This window comes from Thunnus thynnus, chromosome 21, assembly GCF_963924715.1.
Source record: "Thunnus thynnus chromosome 21, fThuThy2.1, whole genome shotgun sequence".
Lineage (NCBI taxonomy): Eukaryota > Metazoa > Chordata > Actinopteri > Scombriformes > Scombridae > Thunnus > Thunnus thynnus.
In genome coordinates, this window is record NC_089537.1 from 2,634,678 (window position 1) to 2,649,957 (window position 15,280).

The 15,280-nt window shown below is 40.2% G+C and overlaps 1 protein-coding gene across 1 annotated transcript in view; it reads left to right on the forward strand.

Annotated features, from left to right (window-relative positions):
- Window positions 1-15,280, forward strand: part of LOC137172973 (sodium channel protein type 3 subunit alpha-like) — a 243,866-nt gene that overhangs the window by 142,284 nt on the left and 86,302 nt on the right. Inside the window, exons 17-19 of the mRNA XM_067577634.1 lie at window positions 9,925-10,098; window positions 13,506-13,667; window positions 13,759-13,953. Coding sequence (XP_067433735.1) covers window positions 9,925-10,098; window positions 13,506-13,667; window positions 13,759-13,953 — 531 coding nt within the window. The remainder of the gene's footprint in view (window positions 1-9,924; window positions 10,099-13,505; window positions 13,668-13,758; window positions 13,954-15,280) is intronic.

Below are 15,280 nucleotides of genomic sequence, written 5' to 3' on the forward strand. Positions count from 1 at the left end.
TCTGACCTTCTAAAAGAACTCTTTCCTCTTCACTTTTTGGTTAAAATGAGGTTTTTTGTGTAGATTTGAAGTATTTATTGTTTATTTAAATGTCCTGTATCTTTCTGGAGCCCAGACAGGACAGTGGTCTCTGTCTTAGCTGACAAATATCTCCTATATATCTCACCAAAACATAAATCTCCATAGTAAAAAGCAAACTCAACATATCAGCTTCGGAAAACCAAAGCAAATCAGGATTCTTTAATTGGATCTTTTCAGGAAAACCTTTATATTTGCCTCCATTATCAGCAGTAAAGTACCAAATCTGAACTGTTATTCTACTTAAACCTGCATTAACTTTTTTTTTATAGCTGTTAGTTTTCAGCAGAAACCAGAGTCGGCCAAAAAAACAGCTGTTGCTGCTGCTGCCGAGTCGATGACACATCGCTTCCGCTCTTGTTTTTGTATAACAGGCTGCTCAAGCAGCCCACATAGCGACCGGCCCACCAGGATTTCTCCCAGTAACCTCGATGGCCAGTCTGACTCTGGCAGAAACAAGTAGTGAACACAACACTGACACATCATCAGCTTTTAAGTTGATATGTTGAACTTGTTAGCAAACAGTTGCTTATTTCCACATCCAGCAGTTACAACATGATCATCACATTGATAATGTCAATAATTACTTGTGGGGTTCCTCAGGGTTCTATTCTTGATCCTTTGTAGTTTCAATCTGGTTAAAGCTGCTTGAAATTCTGGTTTTTTGTCCACTTGTTTTCAGCAGAATAGTCTCTAAACATGACTTTTGTCATATTATCAGCTTATAGAGTAGTTGTGGCTAACATGTTAGCAAACAGTTGCTTATTTCCACATCCAGCAGTTACGGAGCAACATTATCATTCATGTGGAGTCGTGTTTCTGTCCACCTGGTGAATGTGAGTCCAATATTTACTCTCTTTTAGCTCTGTTTTTACTCTCTACCAACTCCTGAGGGAAATATCTGGCTCTTTAGCTGCTAAATGCTCCACTATGTTCACCAGCTAGTCTACAGCTAACTGTGTCTGTTTGCCGTTTTGGTGCTGAGCAGGTAGTGTACAGCGGCTTTTTACAGCTTTTTTCTCTGAAAACGACGCTATGAGAGACGCTGAGAGTGAACCAGAACAGTAAAGAGCGCATACTTTTGCAACATAAACAGTCCAAACTTCTCCAAATCAATTTAGAGCAGTTCAGGTGTCAGATGAAGGCTGAGTCATGTCACCAGGATCCGATTGCAGTCTGGAGTTGTTAAGTTCTTTGTCGGATAAAACCTCTAATCCTCACAGATGTTTACATAGCATTTAGCTCGCCTTGTGTTTGTGTGTGTTTGTGTGTGTGTGTGTGTGTTATGTAAGGTTGTGTGTAGAGGATCATGTCAGGACATTACTGTGCTGACAGAATCGATGTCAGCTAATGCTTTCTGTGTTTGTTGTTGTCGTTTGCTGTGTGCTCTTCAGCTTTTCTCTCTGGGTATATCAATATTTCCATATGTGTAAAGATCTAAAGGATGTATACGATCTAATGGAGGCTTTTATCCACAGTGCACATGTCCGGAGTGTACTTTACTGCCTCTGATAGTGGATGTACACAACATGGGTCGACTGAAACTGAGTTTTGTTGGCTGATTTTGGTTGAAATATATTTGTGTTAAAGCTGCTGATTGCTCGTCGGCCCTCTATACATTTAAATGAAATCACAAGGATGGACAAACACATTAATAAAACAGAAATTAGACAATACAATATAAATACAATGTGCAGGCTCAGAGAAGGAGACGTTGCACATTATTCCATGAGATTGCTGCACTAAAAGCAAAGGCAGTCTTTATAGGGTCCAGTTGGAAGGTTTACCTTAGAAGATCTTAATTTACCACCTAAACCACACTGATGAAACTCTGCATCCATCATCAAATGGATCACAAACATCTGCTATGTGAATTCAAAGTTCTGTGTCTTCTTTTGAGGAAACTGATCAGTACCTCAAAGGCAAAAGAAAGAGTCCTAAACTTTAGTGGAATAGAGCTTGACGTCTTGACATCCGGACACAAGGACCAGAAGGCTCAACTGTCCTAACAGCCCATATTTCAGCAGTACACCTGATAAGATGATAAGAAAACTCAATAAAGAACCTGGACCCCTCCAGTATCCTTCCAGTAACCAGGACAGAAAACATACTGCTCCTCCTGGATATGAGTTTTGACACCCTGGCTGCATCATATGATACACTGATAACTGGAGCAAAACCTCTGGTCCACTTTCTTAAAAATGGGAACCACCATCCTGGTCTGCCAGCTCATATAGGGACTATCCCTGACATCCATCTGTGATACTGACCCAACAACATCCAGAGCCTCCAGCATCTCTTCTCACTGTACGACTTTGTAAAGCAGCACTTAACCAATTTAACATATAAAGGGCACATTACTATTCATGGAGAGTACGAGGAGGCAGACTGTGAAAACTGTTGGAAAATGTCATCCAGGAGGTTTTTTTTTACAGAGAGGCTGCATCACAAACAGGCCCATGGAATGATGCTGTTGGATGCATGATGGGAAATGTGCGTCACCCATACGATGTACTAAAAGTCAGGATAAGTTCTTTTTAAAAATCCGTCTGTTGTGAGTCCTCCAATTTATTGAAACGCCTCTCCGTCCTGAGTCATCTGACAGTTTGCCAACAGAAAGTCTTTCTCCACGGCGTCCTTGAACTTGTCCTGCATTTGTTAATTTGGCTTTTTATGCGACCACAGAAGCTTCTGGTCTCCCTGATACGTGTCCTCTGATTCAGGACTACTGCAGGCTAACCAAACCTGAAAGGCCTCATCTGTCCGTTCGTTCACCAGCGCTTTCTTTTGTCTTCTCCCAACAGTCTGAACTATGAACTTTAGGTCCTTGCTTGACAGTTTATGAATGACTTGGATTAGAAGTATTTCCTCGCCTCCAGTTTTCCTTCCAGTCTTGTACGTATATTAATGAAAAATGAGCCTTAAAGTCATGAAGCTTTTTGTGGAGGAAGAGACGGAAAGAGGAAACTCTCAGTGCAGGTGTGTGCTTGTTTCTGTGACTCTTGATAAAGGTATAAAGGTGCACACACACACACACACACACACACTGAGTCATCTGCTGTTACTGTTATCTAATGCTGGGAAATACTAAACTTTAGCATTTTCAATTATTTTTGGGAGATATTTCTGACCTGTCTGAGCAGCCTGTGAATGAATGAACAAAGAATTATTTATTTATTCACTGATTATGAGTTCCAAACATTAGTTTTTTCATAATTTTTTGCTGCTATGAAAAAAGTGAGTGTTTTAAAAGATAAGGCTGCTGATTTTCTATATTTTCTTATTGTCTTATTCCTCTGTGCCATAGACCTCAGTTGTTGTTCCAAAAACTATTATATTTACTAGCTTGTTGTGCCACGTAACACAACCTCAACACTGGAAATGTCTCATTTTACTCACATTTAATACTTGCTAGTAGATCAGTTCATTGTTGGTTTGGCTCTGCACATGAGATTTGTTGACAATAAGAATAATATTGATGAAATCTAGAATCAAACGAGCAATTTATCATGAAATCAAACTGCATTCTTTGTGTCTGGCTGTTCTGAGCAGTCTAAACCCGCCAGTCAGTGTGTGTGTGTGTGTGTGTGTATGTGTGTGTGTGTGTGTGTGTGCGTGTTGGTGCTTACTCATTACATCTGCCTGGTTGTGACAAAAATAATCACGTGTCACTCTCACATACACACACACACACACAGAGTGCGTGTCATCCTCACTCTGCTGATGTTACTGTTATTAGTGAGTGCTGATGTCGACATCCCCTGTGTTTGAGCCACACACACACACACACGCACACACACACACACACACACACACACACACATGCTGGTCAGAGTAGCTTTTCATCCCTCAGTCAGTGAATCAGAGTCTTTGCCTCTGCAGAAACACACACACAGTCCTCAGAGCTGAACACAGTTTCTGAGCTTGAAACAAGTCCGTCTGGATTTCAAACACACAATCATCATGATTGACGCTGTGTTCAGAACAAAAGCAAACCAAATTTTTGCGTTGCTTTACTTGCACGACTTTGACTATGGGGTCATTTGTGTGTATTCGCCCCAAACAGCTGAAATATAGTACTGTACGTTAGCTGTAAGCTAGCTAGCAACAACAGGCGTGTGTGTTCAGCGTCTGACTGAACTCACCAGTTTCTTTCTGTTATTTCCCTCCAGTCTCTCTCCACTCTGCACATTCATGAAGCTCTGCAATACCTGCAAATTTTTCACTGAAGTTGAAACATTGTCAACTGACGAGGATGTGAATTCACATCTATTCGCGTCTTTGCATTGACTTTATATGTTGCACCGCATGAAAAATTCACTTTGTGTTTGGTCTGAACCATAGACTGTAGAAAAACATGGATGTAGTTACCGTGACGTCACCCGTTGTTTTCTGAAGAACTCCCAGCCAATCAAAAATGAGCAAAGAGGCAGGGCCGAATGGCTGAAACAAGCCACCTAGCGGCTGGCGGACCTGTCACTCAAAGCAGCCATGTCCTTCATTATGCATAACTTTACAGTCATGAAAGAGGAAATTAGCTACAGAGACCAAAACTGTTGTTTGTACCAGGCTGTAAACACGTTTATTTCTGCTGTAAAGTTGGACATTTTAACATGGGGGTCTATGGGGATTGATTCGCTTTTGGAGCCTCAAGTGGTCATTCAAGGAACTGCAGTTTTTGGCACTTCTGCATTGGCTTCATTTTACAGCCCTGGAGGTTGACGCCTGGTCTGAACACACCGTAAGGGTCTTTAAGTAGACCTGAACCCTTGAAAACAGCAAGGATCCAGATCTGGAGTCCACACTTCCTGCTCCTGCACTGTTTTGGATCAGGTCCATCTTTAAATTACAATGAATAAAAGTGTCAAACAAACAGGACAAATATCTGATAACATGAATGACACCTGCTGCATCTTCAGGAGGTGATCAGAGTTCAGGGTCTGAAGCATTTCTGATGTCTCGTGTTTTTCGAGGAGTACAAACTGTTCAACTCCGAGTGGATGAATGTTCAACATCACTGCAGCTTTTTGGGAAACATAACATACCTGCAAACAAGAACAGTCAACAGAAACATGAAGGAAAGACGGTTTTTAATTATTGTTGCTGACTAACAGGAAGTGTTTGACTTCACAAAGTGCTCCGAGGAACCCTAGAGGGACACTTAGAGCTTCAGACAAGGGTTCTGCTATTATGAAGGCTTGAATGTAGCTGCTGGATGTTAGTTAGCATGTGTAGCTCGACTGTGATTAACGAAGATGAATTTTAACACAAAAAACACCTCAGTGTGATCATGATGCGTAGTAAAAGCAGCACGTTAGCAGCAGCAGCTTCAGTCCTCCATCTGCGTCTGCACATGATGCGTTCAGGCACCGGTAAAGAGTGTAGGTCACCTGCATTTTAGCAGCACTCAGACCCCAAAATACAGTTATATGTATAAAACAGAAGAAAACACTAAACGTGACACATCTGAAACACCTCCAGGTGAGACGAACTATTAATGTCTAATCAAAACACAGAATATTTCTTACAAAAATGACCAGAAACTCACTTTTTAAAATAAATTTCATATGTTGCATGTTACTCACCATCTGCATCATTTACCTCCCTCTGTTTCTCCTGTGATATCTCTAATAACACCATAAAATCCCCCCAAAATACTTTAAAAAATTATTAATATATTATAATGAAACCTACAAATTATTTTACAGTTGTGTTTACTTTTTATTTCTAATATTTCAAATATAATATAATCAAATATTCACCTGCACAATTTAAACATTCAAAATAAAAATGATAAAACATTTTGTCATATATTAAAATAAACATAAGTAAATATATATAATATGTATTTATATAAGAAGAGGAATATAATAAAGTGAGCTGTATATCTGTGTGATGTTTCCCTCGGCGTGCTGTCGGAGGCTGCAGGCTGTTGCTGATATTTGACAGCTGAACTGTGTTTAACTTCATTAACGTCACTCTGCCTGACGTCAACACACTGTTACACACACACACACACACACACACACACACACACACACACACACACACACACACACACACACACACACTCTGCGCTGATCAGTAACGCAACGCTACGCCAGTCTGAACTAAAACACTGCTACAGTATAAAGAATCAAACCAGCAACCGGCCTCTCGGATTCTTACAGGATGATTCATTTCACATTTCCCTCTTCAGATCTGATGGGTTTTTTTGTCCTGAGAGAGCCTCCTTCATCGATACTTCACACACACACACACACACACACACACACACACAAACACTTTATCAGTGTGTGTGTGTGTGTAAGTGAGAGAAAGAGAGGCTCTCCTGATGTCAGTAATAATAACAGCGTGATTGTTGAGTAGCTAATCAATGCACTACAGAGTTAATGAGCCCATATAAGAGGATCATCTGTGTGTGTGTGTGTGTGTGTATATATATATATATATATAAGTGTGTGTGTGTGTGTGTGTGTGGGGAGGGGGTTTTGACAGGGAGAGGTAACCCCAGAAAGAGCCACACACACACACACACACACACAAATAGTCAGTCACACTCTATTAAAGCTTAGAAGTCACTTTTTTTGTGGGACTTACACGCACACACACACACACACACAAGCAGTGGAAAACACACATAAACAAACACACACACACGGGCTGAGAAACGACAAACACAGACAAACACACGTGTGTCACGTAGCCGGTGTCACATCGAGGATCCCCTCAGTCTGGAACAACAAGCAGGGAAAGTGGCTGCTGCTGCTGCTGGAAGGACACACACACACACACATAAACACACACACATAAACACACACACACACACATAAACACACAGTTGCACACACACACACACACACACACACACACACACACACACACACACACACATAAACACACACACACACACACACACACACACACACACACACACACACACACGTAAACACACACACACACACGTGATGTAAAGCAGAGCGAGGCAAACCCCAGACAAGCTGAGGTCTGCAGAGAGAGAAGCTTAAAAGATCAAACCACAAGAGCAAAGAGCCAAGAAAACTATTTAAAATTAGTTTGTTATTTTTTTAATTACTAAATCCTCATTTTGCAAACTTAAAATTAAAGTTTCTTCAACTCTGAACCTGCTTGTTCCTTCAGCTGGATGTTGTTCTTCTTCTTCTCTGTGCAGAGTTTGTTTTCATTCATCTGCTGAAGGAGGAAAGTTTCTCTGAAATCATCTTAAATCTCATTTTAACGCGTGAAGCTACCAGCAGGGTTTGTGACATCACAGCTGGTTTGGAGCCAATCATGATCCAGTATGAAACTGACACAAGTGTGATGTGGAAACTTGAAGCCTCCAGAGCAGTGAAGTACTTGTAGAGCTGCAACTAATGATTATTATTGTGATCAATGATCTTTTAGTCTATAAAAAGTGAAAAAGATCCAAGTTAACATATTTAAAAGTGTTGTTTTATTTGACCAAAAGGTCCAAAACCCTCAAAAATATTCAGTTTATTTTCATGTATGACAAACAGAAGCATCAACATCACATTTCACAGTGACTTTTTGGCATTTCTGCTGAAAGAATGGCTTAAATGATTATTCGATTATATTAACAAGTTAATGTAAACAGTAAAACAATTTGAGACTAAAGCACACGACGAATCTGACATTTGAAAGATAACCAAAAATAGAATTTTAAAACATGAATACAATAAAATAAATGATTAAAATATAATAAATAATGGCCATAAAACATTCAAATCAAAAGTCAGAGTGAAGAGGTTTAAAGTTTAAAGATATCAACACTTCCAGCTGCTCTCAGGTCTTCAGGTCGACTGTTCAACGACTCCAACGGAGCATAAAGACTGAAAACTGCCTGATCAAAAGTATACTGACACAGCTAAACTGTGCTAACATGGCAGGTATTGTTATCAAATAACACTAAACTTAATGACATATTGAAACAATAGTCCGACTGGAGCCAACTGTCAATCACAGCTGTCAATCAACACCCACACTGCAGACAAAAAGCTGCTATAAGTCTTCAAATCTTATTAACGGAGCAATAATTTCCTAAATGACCACCAGCACACTTATTAGAGGGTCTGAATTTAGAGATTGAGACCAGAATGACTCGTTGAAAACAATGTTTGACTCAGTATTTCTGGACAGAAGTTGAGGCTTTGTGACTGGTGGTCAGTTGGAGCAGCTAACAGCCGTCTGTGACACTTAAAGCTGCTTCAAACTCAAGACGTGAAGCTGCTGCTCGATCAAAAATAGAGAAACTTCATCAAGAAGCTTTGTAGTGATTTTCCAAAAAAACAGAAAAATAGATATAGAATGTGTATAGTCGATAGTGATGCATTACCAGAGAACATACATCACATGTAGACACACTACTGAATGAGGCTAGCTTCAATGCTAACAGTGGATGCTAATGTTAGCGTAGCAGCTCAGTGTGCTGGAACATCCCTTTGTTGTTTTATTCAGCAGCTGAACGTTCGTTGGCTTTCAAGGAACTTGTGTTATAGGAGGTGACACGAGTGTGTGTGTGTGTGTGTGTGTGTGTGTGTGTGTGTGTGTGTGTGTGTGTGTGTGTGTGTGTGTGTGTGTGTGTGTGTGTGTGTGTGTGAATCTAACCCAGTCTGAAATGTCCGACCCTTTGGCTAACTCTTCCCTTCATCTAGCTTTTGTAAATCTCTGTGTATGTTTAGGTTTGTGTGTCAGTGTGTGTCCCTACCTGTATGTGTCTACATTTTAATACAGTCTCTGTGTTTTTTTCTTACATTCCTCAAGAGTAAAAATGATCTTTTTATGTTTTACATGGTGCTACGGTGGTGTAATATCAGTTTGCTTGTTTTTACTCTGTGTGGGGTATATATCTAAAATTAGAGGTCCAGTTAGAGAAAATGTCTTGAAGCAAAGGTCCAGAAGATCATAATGTCTATAACTATTTACTGTGATATATATTTAAGTAGCCTCGTAGTTTTATCAATACCTGACTGTCAAATCAAATGGATTCAGTACAATTCAAAAACTTTTTGACAATATTTATTGTTAACATAGAACTGAACATATATGTATGACTGCTGATATGTTTAATGTAATAATAATAATCTCATCTACTAAATAAAACAGGGCTGCATTTGAAAATAAGAGAAAATAAATCAAATGTTCAAATAAAGTGCTTGACTTCAGAAAAATAAAATAAAAGGGAAGAAAAGCTTTTCTGTTTCACATCTTGACTTTCTCTCCTTTTCTCCGTCTACCGTAAAGACTATAAAAGCTGCGCCAGTTAAAATAGAAACAGGTTTTAAATGATAACCTTCTGTCTTGGCTGTAGGTCCGGGGGTCCGTATGGGACGGCTTACTGACCTCTGCAATAGACTGTTAATGATTTATTCATATTTTCAATGTTATTTTACATCATAGATGAAATGTATGAAGAGAAACAGTGGGGCAGGTGTGTTTCCAGTGTTTCTTCGGGATGGTTATAAACAGAACACTTGATAGTTTTACATCGACTTTACAACAAACTGGGCCTCACGCAGGAAAGCAAACAGATTCACTCTGAAGTGATTTATTAACTTTTGTGACATTCATCAGTTTTCTCGAGTCAGACCTGCTGCACGAGTCACTTGTTCGACTGAACATCACGTCTTAATCTGAATGAATGTGGAGGATTTAGGAGGATCACTGTTTTAGCAGCACGCTCAGCATCATTTTAGAAGTTTTGAACACAATAAAAACAACCGTATGCTTCAAATATGTCTTATGTGTGACTTCTAACCTTTTCTTTTCTTTATTATTTGTCATGTTTGATGTCTGTCTGTCTGTCAGGTGTTCTCGGGGATCTTCACAGCAGAGATGGTGTTGAAGATCATCGCTCTGGATCCGTATTACTACTTCCAGACCGGCTGGAACATCTTCGACAGCATCATCGTCTGCCTCAGCCTCATGGAGCTCGGCCTGTCCGATGTGGAGGGACTCAGCGTGTTACGCTCCTTCAGACTGGTAACACACTCAGATCACATTAAAACACAACATAAACACAGTATATTCACCTTTACATACAGATATGCAGACTGATGTGATTTAAAGATGCATTAATTAAGATTTTAGACATTTACTAAAGATCAAATGACTATCTGATTAACTTGGTATCACTCTTGGCTATTCTGTTGTTATTCTGGTCCTGTGTTGTCAAAGTACAGTCCGTAACTCCGCCCCGCCGCCATCTAACAGAGGTTATAAAGTGGCGTGATTCAAACAGCAGGCATCCATTGCTCTTCAGCCAGCGATGGATGATCCTGCAGCCGCTAGCAGGCAGACTGAAGAGAGCAGGACAGAGAAAGAGCTAAAACAAAGAGAAACACAGGTTTGACATTTGGGAGATGCATTAAAAGATGCCGAAGGACCGAAACTGGCGTCCTCTGCTTCTCCTTCCTCTCAGCTGGAAGGACCCTCGCTGACCTCGCTCTGACTCTTCATCTGTTCTACATGTTTCCACAAATACTCAGTTTATTTCCATAACTGTTGCCTTCTTTAATACAACCTTTGCTAAATTAGCTGAACTGCTAACGTAACTGTTATTATTTGTAATAGATATGACAAACGTATCATAAATACTAAAACATAATTGGCTAAACTGTAAACTGGGTCACTTGACATGTTGATGAGGAGATGCTGCAGTGGGATCTGTTTGTCTCTGATTGGCTGGTACTCGTCATCTTTGTCGCCTTCGTCGGTTAGGTTCAGGCATGAGGAGTGAGATGGTTGAGGTTAAGGTAAGAATATCAGGGTCAGAGCCAATCAGAGGAGTCTCACTTATCCTCTAGTGGCTGGAAAAAGTTACTTATAGTCTCTTTAAAGTCATAAAAAAAACCAGCAAATTTAAAACAACAAAGCAATCTGCAGAGTTTTTGCAACATTAGTCCCTGAAAAACTTGTGTAAAAATAAAAAGTTGGTAAAACCAGATTGAGCCAATTTGCACACGTGTGACTTAATTGCATAATTACTCACATATCAAAATGTGTGTTAAGAGACATTTTCTGGTCCCTTATCTTAAGTTGGTAAAGTCTTAAAGGTCTTAAAAGCTGCTTGATCTTAACACATAAGACCAACCCTTTCAATGTTCTGGAAAATTCCTTATAACAGCTTTATCCTTGATTTTAACTCATGAAGTCCTTAAGTGACATCTACTGAACATCCTGGTGCAGTCATGTGACCATGTGTGAATCTGTGTACCCATGACATCACTTCCAAAATGGCGGCGGTGAGCCTGGTCAGAACTAGCTAATTTTAAAAAGCTTGTTTTTTTGTTACTAAAGGTCGGTTTGCTTGAATAAGACGTCCTGTATTACATTGAACCTGTTCTGATCACATTTCCTGAACAAATTGATATAAAACAAGTTTAATATCGTTATGACATATATGTGACATAACAGAGAATTTCAAAATAAAATTCAGAAATGTGTTCCTTGTGGTCCATTTGGTCTGTTTTATATTCCCCATCATTTTCCTTTAAGGAGAAATGGGTCCAGGTTCTTATGGGTTAAGAAAAAAATCACGTAAGGACCCTTTATTTCCACTGTGAGGCTTTCAAGTTCGAGTTGAGCGATGAAAGTTGTCAAATAATCAGACCGGTTCATAAGAGGAGAGGAAAAGTGTCACAGTGTTCAGGAGACGTGATGATTGGCTGTTGATGATGAGCGAAAGTCGAGGACGAACAAGACGAAGACGTCGGTGACATCATCGACCCCCGAAACACACACACACACACACACACACACACACACACACACACACACACACACACACACATACACACGCACACACACACACACACACACACACATACAGTGATGAAAACACACAACAAATCCTTGAAGCCTGTCTGCGTCTGTCGCTGTCGATCTGTCAACGTGTCACTCTGGGTGTTGTCAAGTTCTGTCAGCGGCAAACACACACACACACACACACACACTCATAAACACACACACACACACACACACACTAATAAACACACACACACACACACACACTAATAAACACAGACACACACGTTTATGATTCTTTCTGTTTGGTTTCTTTTGTCCTTTTTCATTTGTCTGTTTTTTCTTCTTCGTCTTTCCTTCCTTGTTTTCTGTCCTTACTGTACGTCTCTGCTTTCTTCTTCTTCTTCTTCTTTTCTTGTTGTATAAACAACATTTCATCTTTCCGCCGCAAATAAGAGACACCTGAAGAGTCAACGGGAGCCAGAAGATGCTTTAAACAAACAAAACATAAAACATAAAGCTCCATCTGTTCTGCTCTGTCAATAATCTACAGAATAAAATTAACTAAAAATATGATTTACACTCAATATTTTAAAGTAGAAACATTTTAACTCTGTTTATCTGACTGAAACTGAAACAGATTTTGACTTGATTGGAGAATTTTTTTTTTAAAAATCCTGAAATGTCACAAAAACGTTTGTACGCTGGAAAAGTTGGTGTATCTATAAAAGAAACATAAACAGATTTATTGAATAAATGATGTCGTACATGAATCATGTAAGACGAGAACTCCAGCAACACTTTGACAACACGGTTGACCGACACGTTTCTGCTCGTGACCTTCATCATAAAACACATTACAAACAACATTTAAATAAAGTAAGAAAAACATCCAGACACATATCAGCCAATGGGGCGTCTACAAAGACGGGTTGGATATGTGGTCATGTGACTTCAGGCCAATCGTTGTCCAGGAAGGGACATGAGTGACGCCATATTTGGTCCATTAATTAGAAAGGTGCAACTAGGGGGTGGTACTTACATTAGAAACACTTTGATTAGAATAATAATAATAACAATAATAATAATAATAATAATAATAATAGCAGCGATAGAAAAGATAAAAGGCTTTATAAAGTGCTGTGTATAGAGAGAGCAGAAAGATGCATAATACAAGAATATAAATTGTAAAATTGATTTTAAAATAATGCATCATAATACATCATTAAAAAATTCCATCATAAAAAAATATATCATGAATTATGTCATTTAAACGTCACCGAAGAGCTGAAAACATCAGATCTGTGTGGAGCGATGATGAGGAGACTGTAACCTTCCTCACATCAATACATGAAACTAACAGAAATGTCATATTTCCATCATGTTTTCCAACGTTTGAGCTCAGACTGTCGCTGTCTTAATGACGTCATCTCGTTGTGTCTTCTTCTTCTTCTGCGACGGTTTAACAGCACCAATGAATGGATGGATGGAAACGCTCAATAATTACAATTTTTTTGACGATATTCTAGAAATTCTGTTAAAATTTGTGCAGAATTTGGATGGAAACCTCACTGATGTTGCTCAAGAACAGTTTATCAGAAATAATGTTTTAATTCTGTAATTCTCTCTCTCTTTCCTTCCAGCTGCGTGTTTTCAAGCTCGCTCGCTCGTGGCCGACCCTCAACACCCTGATCAAGATCATCGGGAACTCCATGGGCGCCCTGGGCAACCTGACGCTCGTCCTCGCCATCATCGTCTTCATCTTCGCCGTGGTCGGCATGCAGCTGTTTGGAAAGAACTACCAGGTCTGACCTCTGACCCCGGTGGCGGCTTCATTATTCGGATGTATAGATGCAGGTTAATCACACCTTCTTTCCCTCCTCTTCCTCCCTTCAGGACTGCGTGTGTAAGATCTCGAAGGACTGCACTCTTCCTCGCTGGCACATGAAGGACTTCTTCCACTCCTTCCTCATCGTCTTCAGGGTGCTGTGCGGCGAGTGGATAGAGACCATGTGGGACTGCATGGAGGTGGCGGGTCAGCCCCTCTGCATCCTCGTCTTCATGCTGGTCATGGTCATCGGAAACCTGGTGGTGAGTCACCCTTTGACCTCTGACCCCTGCAGGGACTGTTGTGTTTGCTGAACAATTGTTGGCTAAATTCTGGACGTTTATAGTTTGAGTGAACTGCTGTTAACCTGATGACAGGTGACCTTTAACCTCTGACCTTCTGGACATGTGACAGTGACGAGCAGCAGCTGTTTTTAACCCTGAATGAAGAAGAGTGTTAAATAGTGATGAAGACAGGAAGAGGAAAGGATGAGGCTGTTGATTTACTATATTTTTCTTAACATTAACAGATGTCATGTTTCACAGATATCTTTCAACGTTACAGTCTTTTTAGTTCCTCTTTTTGTTACTATACTTCCACCTGCAGCTCAACAGGGAAACACAAAGACTGTAAATGTGTCAGATATCCACTTGATATGACTAACTCAGACTGCTGAAGCTGAATATAAGCTTCACAGAGACTTTTAAATGACTGTGTGGACACACTGTGGATTTTCCATCACTTCCATTGAAAGCACATTTGAAGGATCTTTAATATCCAGTATGAACAGGAGGAATGATTACAGCGAGGCCAGTTTTTGTATTTATGATAAGATTTTTGCTTGACCAATGACCAGAATAGTCATACACTCTGTCACTGTGTTATTTATGGATGGAGTTATAGTGAAAATAAATTAATCCCCTTTTTGCTGGGGACCCCCTGGAACCCCCTGAAGGACCACTGGGAGGTCCCCGGACCCCACTTTGAGTGCTTAGATAACAAATGGTTTTGATATCAAGTAGCACTCTCTCTCTCTCTCTCTCTGTAACTGGAAGCATGATCGGCTCAGTGGTGTTTTCTTCATGTAGAACAAGCTTAATCTACCCCCCCCGCCCCCACCCCCCACCACCACCCACACACACACACACACACACACACACCAATGCAGAGAGTGCTCATCTAGCCAGGCAAATAGAGGAGAGGAAAGATTTCCTTTCTTCTGATAACAATCTGTCATCTCATCTTACACTGAACCCCCCCCAGACACACACACACACACACACACACATACACACACACACGGTTCTCTGTAGCTCAATTTACCTGCCTTACTATAAAATGCACCCTCCCGCCGGCATGAACACGTCACATGTCTACACCTCTAAACACATCAATCAATCCATCAGTGTGTGTGTGTGTATGTGTGTGTGTGTGTGTGTGTGTGTGTGTGTGTGTGTGTGTGTGTGTGTGTGTGTGTTCTAATCAGAGGGATTCAGAGCAGACAGGAGGTGGTAACTGGAGAAGAGAAAGTCCCTTTATCTGATGGGCAACACACACACACACAGAAATACCAGTCAAAGCTGACTTGCT